A 20,678-nucleotide genomic window follows, 5' to 3' on the forward strand; every position below is an offset into this window, starting at 1 on the left:
ATAGTAACTAACAAACTGTAACAACAACATTAGTAAAGGCATACTTAATTTGGCCGCTCTACCCAGGCTTCTTACTAACTGTCCGGGAAGGGCACATATCCATCCCTGTCTATATCTATGTTGCATGTCAGTTGTAAGTGTGATTTCTCGCTAGGTAAAGCTGGCTGCAGTGGTGAGCTGCATCATGGATATAAGTCGCATTAACACAAAATCATTTAATTATTTTCTCCTTAGTGTGGAAGTAGTATATTTTATGTATTACAGACCTTTTCTGTATGTATTGTGTCGTGTCCTGAGAGTTAGACTGACATTCGTTGCGCGATACAGAGGCAATTCTGATGTGGCAGTGCTCGTAGGCCACCTACTGTAGTCCCGACCTCTGCTGAAAAATAGACTGTTGACTAGTGTAGAGTGTGGAACTCGGTAGGAGTCTGGTCGGTTAGAGGATGCAACTCATCTACTCTTAGACAAGTAGTTACTTTCCTGGAAGTACCCCCAGCACATTCCCTAACTATATACACGTTACTATGTACAAATATCTTAAGTATGAAACTTAAACATCCCGACTGCTGCACAGAGGCGAGTGGAGTGTTACTAAGTACTTTTTGTCACAGGTTATGACAAGTCCGGCTCCTGTTCCCGACCGTCACCGAGGTAATGTCACTAACGTCTACCCATCTGCGCTCCCCCTCCAGTCAGCAAGTAGCTTATTTATAAGGGATGGTTGCACTCGGACGCCACCCTTCTGGAACGTTCCATTGAGGCTGTTTCATTCGCGATCGTCATGAGGCTAACACGTCACTTCTTGCTGCTAGCACATGATATTGCTCATTGTCTTCTCCGAGTGTTCCCCTTGTGCTGGTGCCTCTGCTGTCCAAGCGTCAGGCAGCTGTGCTTGCTACAAACCTCATGATTCTCCAGGGTCTGCTCCTTGTTAGCAGAACAAGCTTTGAATAGTGGCTTCTGGCATGTCATACAAATATTTCACAGGCCTCTCACTTGGCAGTGATTCTGACAAAATCTGAATACTTCCCACGTAGCCATTTTACTAGTCTTAGGGACTGAATATTTTACTATATGCACCACCTCCCATCCCCCGGGGAAAGTTTTGTAAGTGCGGATCTCAGAGGTCGCAAAATGTTCAGCAACTAATACTGTGTGTTAGTGGACGCTGCAGTTTTTATTGTCAGGTTTTTGCTCATCACAAAGGTTAAAGATTCTTTATTGCATGACATATACTGTGAGAGTACATGGTTCACTAACAGAATTTGCATTTTCAGTTGTCACGTAAGTTACAATTCACAAAAATCCATTATTCGAGGTCACATACCTCCAGTCATTCTGTCTTTTTGAAATGGTTATAACACTCCAATTTTGCTGCCATTGTATCAAAAATTTAATTTGCTTTCCACCACATGAGTCTCCGAGACTCAGATAAGTCTACACATATTTTCCCTACATTGTTTGCGGTATTTATGTCTAAGGGTTTGAGTTAGGTTATCTTTTGCCAGCCCGCAGCATTGGCGACTCCCACATCGGCATGTTTACGTCCACCGTTCTAGTGGGTTGCGGCGTCTGACTCTGTTCTCTCCAGAACACTCTGGCAGTGTGAGGGGTACATGGTTCAGCCCTCATTTCATACTACTCTCTCTCTTCCTCCTCTCCGCACTGTAGAGTCTGGTGCGAGGTAGTGTACCTTACCATACTTCTTGGATTATTATCAGTTACAGTCGTATTTGTTACACACACTTTGGTCCAACTTTTTCCTCCTACTTCACAAAGCCATCTTGCACACTTTCTACAACACATGCAATAAATATACATACAGCAAGTTATAAGTACTATACAAAGCAACACTGAACTCCCGTATCCCCACATGGAATACATACTCTTTGACCAACCTTTAAATATCATTCTTTGCTGGTACTCATATTTCATCTTACAAGTCATCCATTTTGCAGTCTGCTATCTTTAAATCGTCTAGATGTCTAACTATATGCTGTAATGTTAGTAGTATGGAGATTTGCATCAATTTTTGCTTTTTCTCATCTCTTATACAACAATCTATATCTATCTTTAGCTTAAGGACTATGTCTACTTTATCTATGTTGGTGCAAACGACATGGTCAGCTTGCAACATTATCTGTGCACCATAACCCTTACATTTACTTGAGAAAGTTAATCTACCAGTGCCTCACACAATGATGTTGCTGGATGGTGAATCATTACATAGTATTGTCAACCATTCTTCATTGCTTATCTGCGTGCAGATAGTTTTGTTTCAAGTGATGTATTTAATATTGCAATCTTTGGGAACCTTGTGGACTGGTTGCAACATGCGAGCTTCACATCGCTCATGACTGTAAGTGGACATTAGGACAAATTTTTGTTTACAGATCTGTTTCTCATTGTGACTGTTTTACAAACTAACTGGTCACTAGGCAGTTGCGCATACTGTCGCTTCGCTTGATCTATTTTGAGGAATTCATTCTCTGATGCTATACAAGCGAATAATTTCTTTATGTTATCGTACTCAGTCGGTACAATGTATATACATAACTATCAACTAAAGGTACATGTAATACTTAACTGAAGGTGTCACCTGCTAAAAATAGGTATAAATCTATTATTCACAATAACAGATATTCTTGGTCCTTCGTGAGTTCCGCGGGAAACTTTTAGTCTTTCACTTCTCCTTCGATTAGTTCCAAATACTTAACTACCTGCACAGGATTTATCAAATGTGGTTCTAGGAGGCCCTTCTGTGCACGTTCACAATCACGAAAATCAACAAGTCATACTTTTGCTCTAATTAATTAAACATGGCCCTAATTCCATGATGGTTATTATAATCAAGGCCTGTTGTACCATCCTGTTCGTGCTGTTCTCGTAGTCTTCTACATGCGCACTTAGATTCGCGATTCCATCTCCAGCAATTTGAGCATTCTTAGTTACTACGTTCAGTGTCTGATTAATCCCTGTCAGTGATGCCCTGACTGTTGTGACTTGCTCCTTGGACAATACCAACAGCTCGTTCTCTGTTGCTCCTCTAATACACCTTTTTTTGCCTTGAAAAATGGCGCATCATCTTTGTCTAGCATGCCAAATGGTATCTTACTAGTCTCCCCAATAAAGTTTAATATCCCCCGTTTAGGTCTTGGTGTCCCATGCAGGGCTAGCTAATCAATTAACTCCCTTGACTCTGCAGTTTTTCCTACATGTCATGCTACTGTCTTTTGAATGTTCTCACATTCCTCAACGTTCATCTTTACCTGGTGCAACCTGTGGAGACAATGTGGTACTGCTCTATCGACGAATGCCTGCGTCTGTTCTAACTTTTCGTGTTGTTCTTTTAATTGTAAATAACACAATTCTCCAAGTTGTGCTGTACAGGTCAACTATACCACGGTTGTCATTATATATCCCTGGCCCTGACTTAAACTGCTGCACTTGTATATCCATTGGTGGCACTTCTCATTCCGCGAGGATGGTCAGCATCATACTCCCCATCATGGTTGCCACCCATAGTGCCTGCACCATATTTAACTGTAACAGAAACAGCTTTCCTCAGCCTTCCGTTTCAATTTTCACGACCCCTTACTTCTTTTCCTGACATCAATTCACTCGGGTATGCACTACCTTAATTATCTCATATTACTCAGAAAAATTCTTTCAACCAATTAGCATGGACTTTTACACATTTATTTTCTTTTAATCGAATTATTACATTTGGACCTTTTATGTCCACTACAGTGTGCGGCCCTCGCCATTAACTGTCCAGCTTCTTACTGTGGCCTCTTTGCATGCAGCAACACGTGGTTATGCCTTCTAAGTTCTTTTGGGTTTTGCGTCCACTCATAATCAACATTATTTCTCTCCTTGCTTTTGTGGGTTGCCACACGGGCATCTTGATGCAGCAGTTGCATCCGTTGTTGGACCTCAGTCACATAATCCTTGTAGTTATAAACTACGTTTGTGGGCTTTCTTTGTAACCGCCCAAGTAGGTTACACTTCCTCCCGAAAAGCAATTCGAAATGTGTGCACCCAGTTGTACGGTGCTGAGTCATGTTGTACACAAATGTCGTGAAAGAAATCCATTGGTCCCAATCACCCTGATCTCGGCTAATGTAGTGCCATAACATTTCAGTTAGTGTATGATGTGTACACTCCAGTGAACAATTTGTCTGTAGATGGTAAGCTGTCATCAGTAATCTGTCTATCCTCAATAATTTACGTACCCGCTTCATAATATCACTTATTAAATTCTCCCCGTGTCACTGAGTAAAACTGTGGGGGGTCCCAAACTTCAGAATTACTTTCTCGACCAACTTACGCACGGCCATGTCAGTGTCTCAGCAGTCAATTGGCTCTGGCTATAACAAACGTTGTGAGCGAGTCTTGAAACATTAGGATATATTATTTACCGGATTTGGTTAGTGGTAGGGGACCTATGATGTCAATATCACATCTTTCAAAAATAAACTCTGGGGTTGGTGTTAATTCCAGTGGCTGCTTTATCTTTATCTGCATTATTTTGTTTTTCTTGCAACTCTCACCCATCTTTATAAAATTCTCTTGGTCTGCTTTCATCCCAGGCCTAGAACAATATTGTCATGTCCTCCCCATCCCCCGATGTACACTGCTAGGGGATATGTTCATTTGCTTTAGCACTGCCAGCTTTTCTTCAGTACTCATCACATTTTCCTCTCTTGTTTCCAGTGTGTCTTCTCCTCCATCACTGGCTTGTTCTTCAGTGCTCGGTGTCGGAGCCGTTGCCGTTATCGCTGCTCCAGTTGACTCAGCTTGCATCTCTGCGCACATGGCCTCAGCTGACTTATCTTTACACTTGTCATTGTTCATGGCTGGCTCCTGAGCACACTGTTTTTTTGTGCATCCCCATCTAACGTGCTGTGGATACAGGAAAGTGCATTGACTACTCGATTCTGTTTACCTTCTTTGTACAGTATCTGGTAGTCATACTCCTCTAGCTTTAGGCGGAATTTCAACAACCTAGATGACAGGTCAAATATACTGCTCAACCACGCCCATGGTGTATGGTCCATGATTATTTGAATTTTCGTCCGAATAAGTATGGACAAAAATATTTGGCAGCTCATGCTATTGCCAACAACTCACCTCTACTGTACTGTAATTTCTCTCTGCTTTGTTTAGTGTCCTCGATGTGTATGCGATTGGCAAGTCTTTTCCCATCGGTCCTTGGCTAAGATAAGTGCCCAAAGAGTGACCGCTCGCATCTGTCATGACTTAAAAAGTCCTTGTCGAAATCCAAATATTGTAAGATGGGAGGACTGAGCATTTTCTCCTTCAACTGATGGGACGCCTCTTCTTGCACTCCACCCCATTCATAGGGAACCTCTTTCGTTATTAGCTTGTGCAAAAGTTTAGCAATTTTACTGAAATTGCTCACAAAACACCTGTAATATCCGATCATCCCTAAAAAAACTTTTTAATTAAGTCATTGTTTTGGTTGAATCAGGTTTTAACCCTTCCTTAGTTAGCACATTTCCTAGGAATGTCATTTCCTTGCAGAGGAACTCACATTTATCTACCTGTAACTTTAAGTTACCCATTCACAAACGATTGAACATTTCTTCCAGACGAGCATTGTGCTCTTCTCGCTATGCGCGCAATACTACAATATCATGGTTATAATAGAGGGAAACATTCCACATAGGAAAAATATATCAAAAAACAAAGATGTAGTGACTTACCAAATGAAAGTGATGGCAGGTCGACAGACACACAAACAAACACAAACATACACACAAAATTCAAGCTTTCGCAACAAACTGTTGCCTCATCAGGAAAGAGGGAAGGAGAGGGAAAGACGAAAGGATGTGGGTTTTAAGGGAGAGGGTAAGGAGTCATTCCAATCCCGGGAGCGGAAATACTTACCTTAGGGGGAAAAAAGGACGGGTATACACTCGCACACACACACATATCCCTAGGCAGAGGCAAAGATGTTGTTGAATGACAGGTGAGGTATGAGTGGCGGCAACTTGAAATTAGCGGAGATTGAGGCCTGGTGGATAACGGGAAGAGAGGATGTATTGAAGAGCAAGTTCCCATCTCCGGAGTTCGGATAGGTTGGTGTTTGTGGGAAGTATCCAGATAACCCGGACGGTGTAACACTGTGCCAAGATGTGCTGGCCGTGCACCAAGGCATGTTTAGCCACGGGGTGATCCTCATTACCAACAAACACTGTCTGCCTGTGTCCATTCATGCGAATGGACAGTTTGTTGCTGGTCATTCCCACATAGAATGCGTCACGGTGTAGGCAGGTCAGTTGGTAGATCACGTGGGTGCTTTCACACGTGGCTCTGCCTTTGATCGTGTACACCTTCCGGGTTACAGGACTGGAGTAGGTGGTGGTGGGAGGGTGCATGGGACAAGTTTTACACCGGGAGCGGTTACAAGGGTAGGAGCCAGAGGGTAGGGAAGGTGGTTTGGGGATTTCATAGGGATGAACTAAGAGGTTATGAAGGTTAGGTGGACGGCGGAAATACACTCTAGGTGGAGTGGGGAGGATTTCATGAAGGATGGATCTCATTTCAGGGCAGGATTTGAGGAAGTCGTATCCCTGCTGGAGAGCCACATTTAGAATCTGATCCAGTCCCGGAAAGTATCCTGTCACAAGTGGGGCACTTTTGTGGTTCTTCTGTGGGAGATTCTGGGTTTGAGAGGATGAGGAAGTGGCTCTGGTTATTTGCTTCTGTACCAGGTCGGGAGGGTAGTTGCGGGATGCGAAAGCTGTTGTCAGGTTGTTGGTGTAATCCTTCAGGGATTCCGGACTGGAGCAGATTCGTTTGCCACGAAGACCTAGGCTGTAGGGAAGGGACCGTTTGATGTGGAATGGGTGGCAGCTGTCGTAATGGAGGTACTGTTGCTTGTTGGTGGGTTTGATGTGGACGGACGTGTGAAGCTGGCCATTGGACAGGTGGAGGTCAACATCAAGGAAAGTGGCATGGGATTTGGAGTAGGACCAGGTGAATCTGATGGAACCAAAGGAGTTGAGGTTGGAGAGGAAATTCTGGAGTTCTTCTTCACTGTGAGTCCAGATCATGAAGATGTCACAATAAATCTGTACCAAACTTTGGGTTGGCAGGCCTGGGTAATCAAGAAGGCTTCCTCTAAGCGACCCATGAATAGGTTGGCGTACGAAGGGGCCATCCTGGTACCCATGGCTGTTCCCTTTAATTGTTGGTATGTCTGGCCTTCAAAAGTGAAGAAGTTGTGGGTCAGGATGAAGCTGGCTAAGGTAATGAGGAAAGAGGTTTTAGGTAGGGTGGCAGGTGATCGACATGAAAGGAAGTGCTCCATCGCAGCGAGGCCCTGTGTGTGCATGCGAGTGTATACCCGTCCTTTTTTCCCCCTAAGGTAAGTCTTTCCGCTCCCGGGATTGGAATGACTCCTTACCCTCTCCCTTAAAACCCACATCCTTTCGTCTTTCCCTCTCCTTCCCTCTTTCCTGATGAGGCAACAGTTTGTTGCGAAAGCTTGAATTTTGTGTGTATGTTTGTGTGTGTTTGTGTGTCTGTCGACCTGCCAGCACTTTCATTTGGTAAGTCACTACATCTTTGTTTTTTGATATACTACAATATCATTAAGATATATGCATACATTGTTTCCTTGTACACCCATCAGCATTGTGTTCATCAGTCGCTGAAACGTAAATGGAGCTGTCTTCAGGCCCACTACTATTTTGTTATATTCATAATGGCCCTTTGGTGTACTGAATGCAGTCTTCTCCCAGTCTTTTTCATCTGTCTATACTTGATAATATCCTTCAGAAGGTCTAGCATGGATAAGTACTTCGCCTTTACTAGCCTGTTAAGTATCTCGTCTATGCTGGGCAATGTATATACCATATTGATTGATATGTCATTTAGTTTTCTGTAGTCTGCGACTACCCGCCATTTCTGTTTGCTGCTTGCATCTGGTTTTTTTGGTAAAACAATGAGAGGAAACTTCCAAGCACTGGTGCTGGGCGATATTATGCCCTCGGCTAACATCCTCTCTATTTCGGTTTGCAAGGTGCCCTGCTGCGCCTGTGGTATCCTGTAGGGCCTCTGATTTATTATGGTTCCTTCCACTTCTGGGAATAGCGAGATCTTGTGCGTTACCAGTGTGGTGTGCATTAGCACATCTCCTGGTAAGTAGAATACATCATTAAAAGCGGCACATAACTCCTCTATTGCCCCCTGTTCTTTGCTATTCAAATGCACGATGCGCATATTTTCTTTTAGCAAACCATGCCATGATTTTACTTTCTCTTTCCGCATGGGCGGAGTGTGTCGGACTTTATAACATCTCAGAGATGGAACTTTCTCTGCAAACACTTAAGGTGTGGGAAACCATACATCCTGTTCTCTAGTGTTCATTATACTTGTGATACACATTCTGTCCTAGACTGTTACTAATGCTTCCGGTATATAGACCCCTGTTCTAATTTCTTGTCTCGGAATTATTACCTCTGAGCCTAGTCGGCGTGTCATCTGGACTTTTAGAATCTTTTCTTCCCATGCCCCGATAACTATTTCTTGTTGATTCTGGTCATTCCATGACCCATTAGTTCTCAGCCCCTGTTTGGATATTTTATCGTCGCTTCCAGAACGCGTTGCCTGTTGGCAGCTTCTTATTCTCAGCTCACGCAAGATGGCGGGCGATAGTAACTCCTGTGTTTGTTCAGTTACAAGACTCACTTGCTTGCCATTAACCCAGGAGTGTGGCGCACCGTTATCTGCGGGCAGCTGCGCTGCTATCACTTTTGCTCCGTGTGTCTCCTGTGACTCGCCTTTCCTTTGCGAGATGCCACCATACTTACATTACAACTTGTTTTTGTTACGACTGAAGACTTTGGTTGTTTGGCGCCCCGGTTTCTTTTAGTTTGATCTGTAATTTGACCTATAGTCACATCTTCCCTGGCTTCCCTTAATGCAATTCGTTCTCCACGTATACAATTTTCGCAGCCCGCATAATTTAGTATGACCTTGTTCTTTACCAGAAATTCTCGCCCCAACAGTCTTTCAAACGGTTAATCGATCCGAGCATCTACTACTTGGAATTGAGATATCCATTCGGCCCCTGTCTTGGTCTGCAGCCATATGGATACTTGCCCTACTGTTCAGATTTCTTCTCCACAGTACTTTTTATAGTTACTGCCTTCCTGGTGTCCCATTGTATGTGCTTTTCCAAGACTCTGACCTTTATGAGATTCACATGAGCACCACTATCAATTAATAGCTTTCTTTCGGTTCCATTCACATCCCTACTTTGCAAACGCACATAATCATTCTTCCTGGTGCAGTCACCGTTTCTTACTATCCCTGATGCAGTGTGATGGGACTGCTGCATTACACCTGTTTCGCATTTCCTGACTTGTTCCTTCTCTGTATGTTTGCACACCTGCTCTCCTGGTATTCCCGGGCGAAGTGTCTGAACCGGTGACATGTGAAGCATGTCACAGGCTTTGCCTTGAGGCATAGTGCATAGTGCCCCGTTCAATTACACTGTGAATATCATACTGGCGGAGGATAATGAGATTGCAACCCATTTCCCTTGAATTCTTTTTACATCTAACTCTTTAATTGGCAGCCTAGTATGTATGAAACATTTAGCAGCTACTTTTCGTTCTAGCCAGGGCATACCTGCCACCCAGTGCTTCTCCTTGTCAGACAGAATTGCGCATTCTTCTGATGCCACTAAATAAATGGCTTCCGCTAGAGTCAACTTTTCCCCTTGGGCTCTTGTTACCACCTTTATCTTGTCATCTTACAATCCTTGAACAAAGTCTGCCCTGCCTTTCCCAATTAAGGTATTACTTCCTACCATTTCCTCATCCTTCATTACTCATTTTGCTGTCTCCGTGAAATGGAATTGCATTGCGTCCATGAGAGAACCTCATTGAACTATCCTTTCCTCTTGTCGTTGCTGACTATTAAACATATGACATGCAAAGAAATCGACAGTATATTTATTCTCATAATTCTCTAATAACCTGGCCCTCATTTTGGACCAAGTTTCTGTATGATTTCTTACTAAGAGTTTATTGCAGGCAGAGCCCATTATCTGTCCAGTGATATAGTTTTAAGAATACTGTCCTAGCATTAGATTCTAAAAAACTTTAGGCATTATCACAGTTGTCTATAAATTCGGATAATTTGGTCCTATCTCCATAAAATGTTCTTGGAACTAATTTAGGTTCTTTACCGTGACGTTCCTATCGATACCTTGATGGAGTGTAGTGGCACTCCCATTCTACCTATTCCTCCACTCTGAATTGCCTCTATTATCGATCAATTAACTAGTCACCCCCACATCTGGCAACAAACTTTACGCGTCCCCTGTCATGTCCTGAGAGGGAGTAAGACCAACACTAGCTGTGCAAGACAGAGGAACTTACCTCAGTCGGCGATTCCCTTGAGACACGAGCCGCCTACTGTAGCCCTGACCTCGGCTGAAAAGTAGACTATTGACTCGTGTAGAGTGTGGAACTCGGTAAGAATCTGGTCGGTTAGAGGATTCAACTCATCTACTCATAGACAAGTAGTTACATTCCCCGGAAGTTCCTGCTGGCACATTCCCTGACTATATACACGTTACTAGGTATAAGTAGTATGAAACTTAACATCCAGACTGCTGCACAGAGGCAGGAAAACTATTTACATATTCAGCAATGTAGATAAAGAGAGAATAGCGTCATATCATAAGGGAAACTCAAAACAGCAGCTTGTAGGGAAACAGTGGCTCAAGTTCAGAGAAATAGTTTCCCAATTTCTGGAAAGACAGAAACAGCTATTAGTGTGCAATAGGTACGAAACACACATAGGTCTGTAGGTAGAGTTAGGCGAATCCAAACACATTTGACTGTCAAGAGGAGAATGCATGAAGCTTTCAGTGACTGTCATTTCAGAGTCTTATCAATGAACCCCAGATAAAATCAAAATAAATAATATATCAACAAAAAAATGATTTTTGGAAAATGTAATTAGACAGATAAAAAGTCTACTCACCAAGCCTTGGCAGAAGAAAACACAGATAAAGATATTGAAACTTGGAGACTCTTGGAACCAGTGACTCCTCATTTTCGTAGAAGGGTTGAGGGAGAAGGAAAAGGACTGGTGATGTTTAGGAAATGGGAAGAATACGGAAAACTCGCCCAGAACCCCTGGATGAGGGGAGACTTATCAGACAGGATGAGAAGCAAAGACTGATTATTGGGGACTGCACTGGACTGATAACCTGGGAACTTAAAGATGGAAGATAGAGTAATACACAAAACAGAGATTACTAACAAAATATCATGCAATACTTAATAAGAGTAAAATGCTATGTGGCAGAAATGGGATGGGCAAGTCAGAAAATAAAATTTATAGAAAACCAAAAAGGGGTGAAGAGTAGAGTTCTAAGAAACTGGTGTCTGGAAGAAGAATCCAGCTGGCATGTGTGGTGAAACAGGCACCGTGGTCACTACTGTCATATTGTAGAGCATGCTTTGCAACAGGATATTTGGTGTTGTCAGTATACACTCTGCATATGCCCAATTGTCCTCACTGATAACTTGGTGGTAGTCATGTCAATGTAAAAGGCCAAACAGTGTTTACATAGAACAAGTACAGTACTAGGATTGGATGTGATGGACCAGGAAATCGGCTTTCGAATTAGGCTGGTGGAGTAATTACATCCAGCGAAGGCTGAGGTGAGAATGGTGGAGTATCACTGTAATTAGTTGCACATGAATAAATACGTTTGCCTCGAATGCCCAAGCTGTATGGGAGAGAATGTTTGACATGGCAAGGATGGCAACAGTCAAAATGTGAGTACTGCTGTTTGTTTGTCATTTAATGAGAACAGAAGTGTGTAGCTGATGCTCGGTGAGGATGTCAACATCAAGCAAAGTAGCATGGGTTTCGGAATAAGACCATGTGATATTTGATAGGGAGAATATATTTAGGGATTCCGAGAATTTTAACAGGTCAGCCTCACCATGAGTCTAATAGCAGAGATGTCACCAATGTTTCTAAACCAAACCAGGGACTGAAGGCATGTGGATCCCAGGAAAGCTCCCTCCAAGCAACCCATGAACAGGTTTGCATAGGAAGGAGTCATCCTTGTTCCCATGGCCATGCCACTGATCTGTTTGTATGTCTGCACCTCAAAGGTACAGTTGTTGTTGATAAGTATAAAGTTGATTAAGGTGAGCAGGAAGGACAGGTTTGGAATCAGGTCGGAACTGGTCGAGGTAATGTTCAGCAACAGACAGACCAGGTACATGGAGGGATCTTGGTATGTAGGGAGGTGGCATTAGCTGTGGCAGGCAATCTATGTTATGGGAGTGGGATGGACACAGATTTCAGATGGTCTAGTAAATGGTTTGAGTCTTCAATATACGTAGGAGAGAAGTTAACTGTACAATAGGTTGCAGGTGTTGACCAACAAAGCAGACATACTTTGAGGGGATGCTTTGAAGTCGGAACTATGGGACATCCAGGGTGATGTGGTAATGTCACAAAACTTTACATGAGGTTTGAAACATGTTACAGGGGTGGGTTTTGCATCAGGCGTCACTTTTTAAAAATAACATCAGTCCATTGCTGTTCATTTTGCCTCTCACATTCAATGAGTCATTGGTTTCACATACTGTGTCACAATTAGTCAAATGAGATGTCAACAATTTAGTCTTTAACCTGGTTCTGAGTTGAGCTAGTATTTTATTCTATGGTGCACAAAGATCATCAGATACCCCATGAAAAGAATTAACAGCTGGAAAGGTCTGCAGACTGAGGACACTTAAGTGTTGCTAACATTCTTTCAAATTGCGCAATCCGCAAAGAAATATTTCACTGCTGCTGTAAAGTGTTTGGCAGTAAGCAAAATGGCTACATCATGTTTGAAAACAAGTGTACTGAATGACAAGATTTGGAAATGTATGTAGTTTTGTAGCCAGAAACATCCCTAACGTGGTGACATAAACTTCAAACATCAGAATGACAGCAGTGCCATATTCATCCTCAGAAAAGCAAGCACTCATCACCCCACAGGATAGCACTTCGGCATCATAGAGAGAAATTGGTAGTGTGTAAGGGACACTGGTGATAGTAAGCTGGGTTTCCTTGAGTCTGGTAGTGGAAGTTTTGCTTATTCATGTAACTACTTAAGTGAAAATGGGCTCATAAGTCTCCCAAAGACGTTGAATGATGAAGTATGCTTCTTTATGGTAGTCAACAGTTGTTCACAAATTTGAGCACAGTCATTAGGATTCAGTTTGAATTTTATATGGATGAAATTGTGTTGAAGCTGTAGTGAAAAGGCGTTTTCACACCAAAAGATGAGGACTCTCTTGATTGCAGTTCACATGGTATTTGTGTTTTCAGGTTTATGTATAGACCATAGAACCCTAAATAAGAGTTTTCTTAACTTAAACTATTCCTCTCAAAACTCGGAATCCATATTGCAATTGGATGTAATGACAGAACTGCACTGTAAGGCGGGATTTGATAGTGACACTAAAATATTGTTTGTGCAGCTATAAATCTGTCTCTATGTTGGTAAAACTCATGTCTTGTGACTGTGTACCTTGCCTTGCTCCACTGTAACTAAATTTCTATTACTATTTTCTACAAGGTTGCCAACATAGACTTCAAATTTTCCCATCTCTCTATGCCACCCAATACTGCCAAGAAGACAAGATCAGACTAAAGACATTGTGCACAGAGTCATTAAGCAGGTATCCTTCCCACATTCTATTCGTGAATGGAACAGGAAGAAAACCTAATATGTGCTATGTAGGTACAATGACTTCACATTCATTATTTTGTATAGTGAATGTAGATATTCCATATGAGATGTCACATAATAGCTATCCCTTGTTGTATGTGTATGTATTCATCGTAAGTAGTTCAGGTATGTCAATGTTGTTGTTGTTGTGGTCTTCAGTCCTGAGACTGGTTTGATGCAGCTCTCCATGCTACTCTATCCTGTGCAAGCTTCTTCATCTCCCAGTACCTACTGCAACCTACATCCTTCTGAATCTGCTTAGTGTATTCATCTCTTGGTCTCCCTCTACGATTTTTACCCTCCACGCTGCCCTCCAATGCTAAATTTGTGATCCCGTGATGCCTCAAAACATGCCCTACCAACCGATCCCTTCTTCTAGTCAAGTTGTGCCACAAACTTCTCTTCTCCCCAATCCTATTCAATACCTCCTCATTAGTTACGCGATCTACCCACCTTATCTTCAGCATTCTTCTGTAGCACCACATTTCGAAAGGTTCTATTCTCTTCTTGTCCAAACTAGTTATCGTCCATCTTTCACTTCCATACATGGCTACACTCCATACAAACACTTTCAGAAACGACTTCCTGACACTTAAATCTATACTCGATGTTAACAAATTTCTCTTCTTCAGAAACGATTTCCTTGCCATTGCCAGTCTACATTTTATATCCTCTCCACTTCGACCATCATCAGTTATTTTACTCCCTAAATAGCAAAACTCCTTTACTACTTTAAGTATCTCATTTCCTAATCTAATTCCCTCAGCATCACCCGATTTAATTTGACTACATTCCATTATCCTCGTTTTGCTTTTGTTGATATTCATCTTATATCCTCCTTTCAAGACACTGTCCATTCCGTTCAACTGCTCTTCCAAGTCCTTTGCTGTCTCTGACAGAATTACAATGTCATCGGCGAACCTCAAAGTTTTTACTTCTTCTCCATGAATTTTAATACCTACTCCGAATTTTTCTTTTGTTTCCTTTACTGCTTGCTCAATATACAGATTGAATAACATCAGGGAGAGGCTACAACCCTGTCTCACTCCTTTCCCAACCACTGCTTCCCTTTCATGCCCCTCGACTCTTATAACTGCCATCTGGTTTCTGTACAAATTGTAAATAGCCTTTCGCTCCCTGTATTTTATACCTGCCACCTTCAGAATTTGAAAGAGAGTATTCCAGTTAACATTGTCAAAAGCTTTCTCTAAGTCTACAAATGCTAGAAACGTAGGTTTGCCTTTTCTTAATCTTTCTTCTAAGATAAGTCATAAGGTTAGTATTGCCTCACATGTTCCAACATTTCTACGGAATCCAAACTGATCTTCCCCGAGGTCCGCTTCTACCAGTTTTTCCATTCGTCTGTAAAGAATTCGTGTTAGTATTTTGCAGCTGTGACTTATTAAACTGATAGTTCGGTAATTTTCACATCTGTCAACACCTGCTTTCTTTGGGATTGGAATTATTATATTCTTCTTGAAGTCTGAGGGTATTTTGCCTGTCTCATACATCTTGCTCACCAGATGGTAGAGTTTTGTCATGACTGGCTCTCCCAAGGTCATCAGTAGTTCTAATGGAATGTTGTCTACTCCCGGGGACTTGTTTCGACTCAGGTCTTTCAGTGCTCTGTCAAACTCTTCACGCAGTATCTTAAATCCCATTTCGTCTTCATCTACATCCTCTTTCATTTCCATAATATTGTCCTCAAGTACATCGCCCTTGTATAAACCCTCTATATACTCCTTCCACCTTTCTGCCTTCCTTTCTTTGCTTAGAACTGGGTTGCCATCTGAGCTCTTGATATTCATACAAGTGGTTCTCTTCTCTCCAAAGGTCTCTTTAATTTTCCTGTAGGCAGTATCTATCTTACCCCTAGTGAGACAAGCCACTACATCCTTACATTTGTCCTCCTGCCATCCCTGCTTAGCCATTTTGCACTTCCTGTCGATCTCATTTTTGAGACGTTTGTATTCCTTTTTGCCTGCTTCATGTTGTATGTCAAAGAGTGTTGTAAATGGAATGTAATTGGTCAGAAAAAGTATTTGTGATTTGAAAAGTGATGGTAAAAAATTGTAGAGTAAATGTGCAAGATTCCATCCCCGGATACCTCTACAGCAGTACTAGAGACAAATCCTCGTCCTGTCATCATCGTATGAGTTTTATCTGCTTTCAGCAACTAATTTCTGGTAAATTCTAGGATGATTCTGCCATTGAAGCTATATTGAGTTTGTTTCACCATATATGTCAGCAATGAAGTAATGTTTCATCTCTCTGAGGTTTATACTGTCCACTAGAGAGAAAGAAATTAGAGAGCTGTTTACGATTGTCACTGAAGGAAAGAATAGTCATAAACTTGGTGATTGAAGAGGAATGTCACATAATTTGTGAGGTGCTTCTACATGTGAAAATAAACCAAAAACATCAAAACATGTTTGATTTTCAATCATTATGGAAATAGAGAATGTTGAAGACTACACACGTCTATGAATGAATATGAAGACAAGTGTGATTATTACTTACCGAAATGTTGTGTAGATGCTGTGGTGGTCAGAGTAATGATGGGACAGATGACTATACCTACAAGAAGTCTGTGGGTTCTCCAACAGATGGCAGCATTGTGACATTGCACCGAGGCAACAGCTGCAAGTATACTCAATGTGCAATCATGAGTTGGATCAGTGAGCAGTTGTGAGTCCATGTGGATGTCATGCTTGAGTGTTGTTTAATTGAGCAAGTCCATTGTGTCAGTGAACATCAACATGCCACATATGCTCAGTCATGCAGAATATGCAGACATGTATGTATGTATGTATGTATATATGTATGTATCTAAGTTTACTGTAATGACAGTACCCATATGCCTCTGACAATACCAGAGATATTTCCCTGATCAACAAACCCCCTGGGCCAGGGTATTTGCTAGGGTTTTTCAAACATTACATGAATCTGGAGAACTATCAAGTGTACATGTAACATCAGAATGTGAGGCCACCCAAACAGTTGCGGGAAGGGAAGACATTTTTGCAATGGTACAACAGAGTCCCACCATCAATTAGTGGCACATTAGCCATCAGCTTGATATTGCACCACAAATGTGAGAGTGGCATACGTTACATTCTGAGGGCTTGTACCCCATGTAACGTCTGAATCCAGGTGACTCAGTAAGCAGACAACAATTTTGTGAATGGTTGGCTGTACACAGTTTCGTTCAACACACATTATTTACAGGTGAGGCTACATTTATATGCAATGGTATCATGAACATCCACAATTATCTTAAATGGACGATTGAGAACCAACATGACACTAGGGAAATAAGATTCTAAGTTAGGTTCTCAGTGAACGTCTGGTGTGGTACAATTGATGACGTGGGGATCGGGCTTGTATTCCTGCTAGATCACATGACAGCCGCAGCATACACACATTTCTTGATAGAAGACCTACCTGCACTTTTGGAAGATGTAACATTAGAACAATGATGGCAAATGTACCTGCAACATGATGGGTCACCAATTCACTGTACCAGGCATGTATTTCAGTATTTAAATAACACATTTCCTGAATGGTGAATCGGCCATGGTAGACCATTAACTGGCCTGTCATATCACCCTACTTAACCCCATTAGACTTTTGTTTATGGGACTGGTTAACGGGGGGTTGCTTATGCTACAGATCTGGATACATGTGAAGAACTTATCACTTGCATCACCAAGGCTGCTAAGGTGATTATCAATGTGCAACACAAAACACCTTTCAATGCGTTGACAAGTGCATTAAGGTGGATGGGGGGCTGGTAAGTAACATTCACACATGTCTTCATAATCATTCAGGGATGTGTGTAGACTTCAACCCACTCCAGTTCTGTAATGATAAAAAATCAGACAGAAGTTCCTAGGCCTTTTTTGGTTTCTTTTCACATGTAGAATCACCTCACAAATTATGTAACATTCCTCCTGGATCACCCTATGTATAAGTGATAAGTCAGTTGAGACAAAGGACAACATAAGATATTTAGATGGAAATGTCACATGAAACAGTAGTAAGGTGGTGGGGATGGTGGATTGGAAACCATTGTCTGCCTTGATGATACAAGGTAATCAATATCATTATTTTATTTGCTTTTCTATTAAGTGCAGCATCCAAAGCTTGTACAGAAGAATGTTCAGTGGCCCCTATATTTTCAACAAAGCCAGTATGATGTTTTCAGCATTGATATACAGTCAATCATTTAGTGAGAGGGCAGTTGACGAGACTTTTTATGGGAATTCTGTACCACACGTTTAAGAGGCCCGTTTACCATGCAAAGGAAGGTACCGGGTGGTTGCTATTGCCAAATTTTTAATATTGCTTTGTACTTTTTATAGTTTTTGGAAACAAAAATTTTCATTGTTGTGTGCTTTCAGGTCTACAGTTGAGTTCTTAATTCCATTTTATGTGCCATATTTTGACAACTGAGCAAATTATGTTCTTCAGGTGTTCGTACTCTGTTGTATATGTGTACTTTCTGCCTGGAATCCAAGCACCCTCTTAAGTATTGTTGGTGATGTGTAATTATGCCAAGGAAGCCTGAAAGATCACATCACTGTACAGGGAGGAGCTATTCCACAATGTAAACAAGGTGGACGACTTACACCAGAAGAAAGATTAACTTCAGGTACACTATCTTCCTAACAACATGTCAACATGAAAGGTGTTTTGGGCATAGTGAGTTGAGCTCGAACTGTAAATAGTAGTGAGACATCAACAACACTTCACAGTCTGATTGGAGTCCAGGGATTGAGTATGCATAACAACAAACTAATACCTCTATTCCTGGAAATGTTGACTGGATTAATCTTCAGAATATTGTACATAAATTGAATCAGCCTGTCCATACATCCAAAAATCCACCATTAATCAATCGTGCTGATAAAACCTGAGAAAGCACATAATTCTTAATAATGGTATTAAGTATGTAAGTTGTAGAGCTTACTGGCTTGTATTTATCAGTTATCTTTTGATGTATGTTCTGACTTACATTCTTGAAGACTGGAGTTAAATCCCTAACCACCCATCTGAATTTAGTTTTCCAATGATTTTTGTAATCAGTGGTAAATTAATGCCAAAACAGTTGTTCGGAGAATGCCACAGCCAGTTTACAGTCTTTGATCAAAGCAAGTGCTCCATCTTTACTAACCGTATTTTGAACACGAATGTTATACTGTAATTTTCCGTTGATGTGGATTCTTAATTCCCCCCCCCCCTGCCAAATACTGAAAGAAGAAGTTGTTTTAACACTTCAAAGCCACCATAGTTATTTATGAATGTTGAGTGTTATTGTTTACTAATACCTCTATTCTGCCCACAAATACAGTAGTGTGTGTGTGTGTGTGTGTGTGTGTGTGTGTGTGTGTGTGTGTGTGTGTGTGTGTAAAGGCATTGCCGTTTGTTTATTTCAATTTTCATGTTGGCTTTTTATACGTTTGAATACATAGTTAATTATTAAATTGTAACATGCATGCTTGTCTTCCAGGTTATAACCAAAGGAGAACTAATTGAATACTATGATGTCAGTGGATGTTATGTTCTACGTCCATGGTCTTTTGCTGTTTGGGAAAGAATAAAAGATTACTTTGACTGTGAGATTAAGAAACTTGGTGTTCAGAATTGTTATTTCCCACTGTTTGTTTCACGTGGTGCCTTAGAGAAAGAGAAGTCTCATATAGCAGATTTCTCTCCTGAGGTGAGCCAATTTCATTTGCTTTGTGAATTACACTCCTGCAGCATCAGAATAGTATTTGCCTGCAAGATTATTAATTTTTAAAATAGTTGTCTGATGGCTAAAACCAGTTGTAATAAATATGTATGCTCCAGATTATTTAACTTATTCAGACTGTGCAAACTAAATCATTATACTAATAACCTGTGCTAATCTCTCAAATAAGCTGATATTATTGACAGTGTTTTGTCATTATAAACGTAGCACTCCGGTGAACTTAACACTTTGTGTCCGTGCATGTGATATTATGTTAGCTTCATTGATGGAAAGAATGCCATGCCCATAATGTTTTGATCGCAACATTTTAGTGAGGACTGTCTGACCAGTAATATTATGGGTGTGACAGTCCTCACTAAGACGTGCCTAGAATATTACAGGCTAGATCCAGATGTATGCTGACAATAAGTTTGTACGGTTGTTTAAAATTCATAGGACACACACACACACACACACACACACACACACACACACACACACACACACACACACACACACACTTACTTGCCATTTCACTTAAAAATTTTCTTTTACATAAATATTTCACTCGAGGCCTTACGGGCTTCTAAATGTAAAATGCTTTCAAATATTTAAAAAGACTATATATTTTATTAGGTTGCATGGATTACTAAGTCAGGTGATACTGACTTGGCAGAGCCTATTGCAGTACGGCCGACGAGTGAAACTGTGATGTATCCCTCTTATGCCAAATGGATACAATCTTACAGGGACCTACCTCTGAAACTCAATCAGTGGAACAATGTTGTGGTAAGTTTGGGAATAAGTGTTCGGCTCCTCTCCCCTTCCTTGCCTGTCGAAAACTGCCTGACATGTCAGGCATTTATATTATTAAAGTAAGCAGTCTGTGTTTTGTGATAATTCAGTACAATGCAGAGTTAAATGGGTAAAGCTTACTAGAGAGAGATTTTATTCTACTTATTCTTCTTGTGCCTGTGTGTCGCACCGGTGCAGGGTCAGCAAGGTGGCATGTGGTATGGTTTGATGAAAGTTTCCAGAAAGAAGGTTCGTTCTGCCAGAAAAATATTCACTTACAGATTTAGAATGTTTTTTCACAGATTGTATTGATATAAAAAGTTTTATGTAGGCGGAGAAAGGTGGAGGGGC

At 41.3% G+C, this 20,678-nt stretch overlaps 1 protein-coding gene across 2 annotated transcripts in view; it reads left to right on the forward strand.

Moving 5' to 3' along the window:
- LOC124785494 (bifunctional glutamate/proline--tRNA ligase) overlaps positions 1-20,678 on the forward strand; it is a 221,267-nt gene that overhangs the window by 143,687 nt on the left and 56,902 nt on the right. For both annotated transcript variants that reach the window (XM_047254186.1, XM_047254187.1), the window contains exons 17-18: positions 19,311-19,520; positions 20,169-20,321. In XM_047254186.1, the coding sequence (XP_047110142.1) occupies positions 19,311-19,520; positions 20,169-20,321 (363 nt within the window). The remainder of the gene's footprint in view (positions 1-19,310; positions 19,521-20,168; positions 20,322-20,678) is intronic.

Source organism: Schistocerca piceifrons, chromosome 1, assembly GCF_021461385.2.
Source record: "Schistocerca piceifrons isolate TAMUIC-IGC-003096 chromosome 1, iqSchPice1.1, whole genome shotgun sequence".
Taxonomy (NCBI): Eukaryota; Metazoa; Arthropoda; class Insecta; order Orthoptera; family Acrididae; genus Schistocerca; species Schistocerca piceifrons.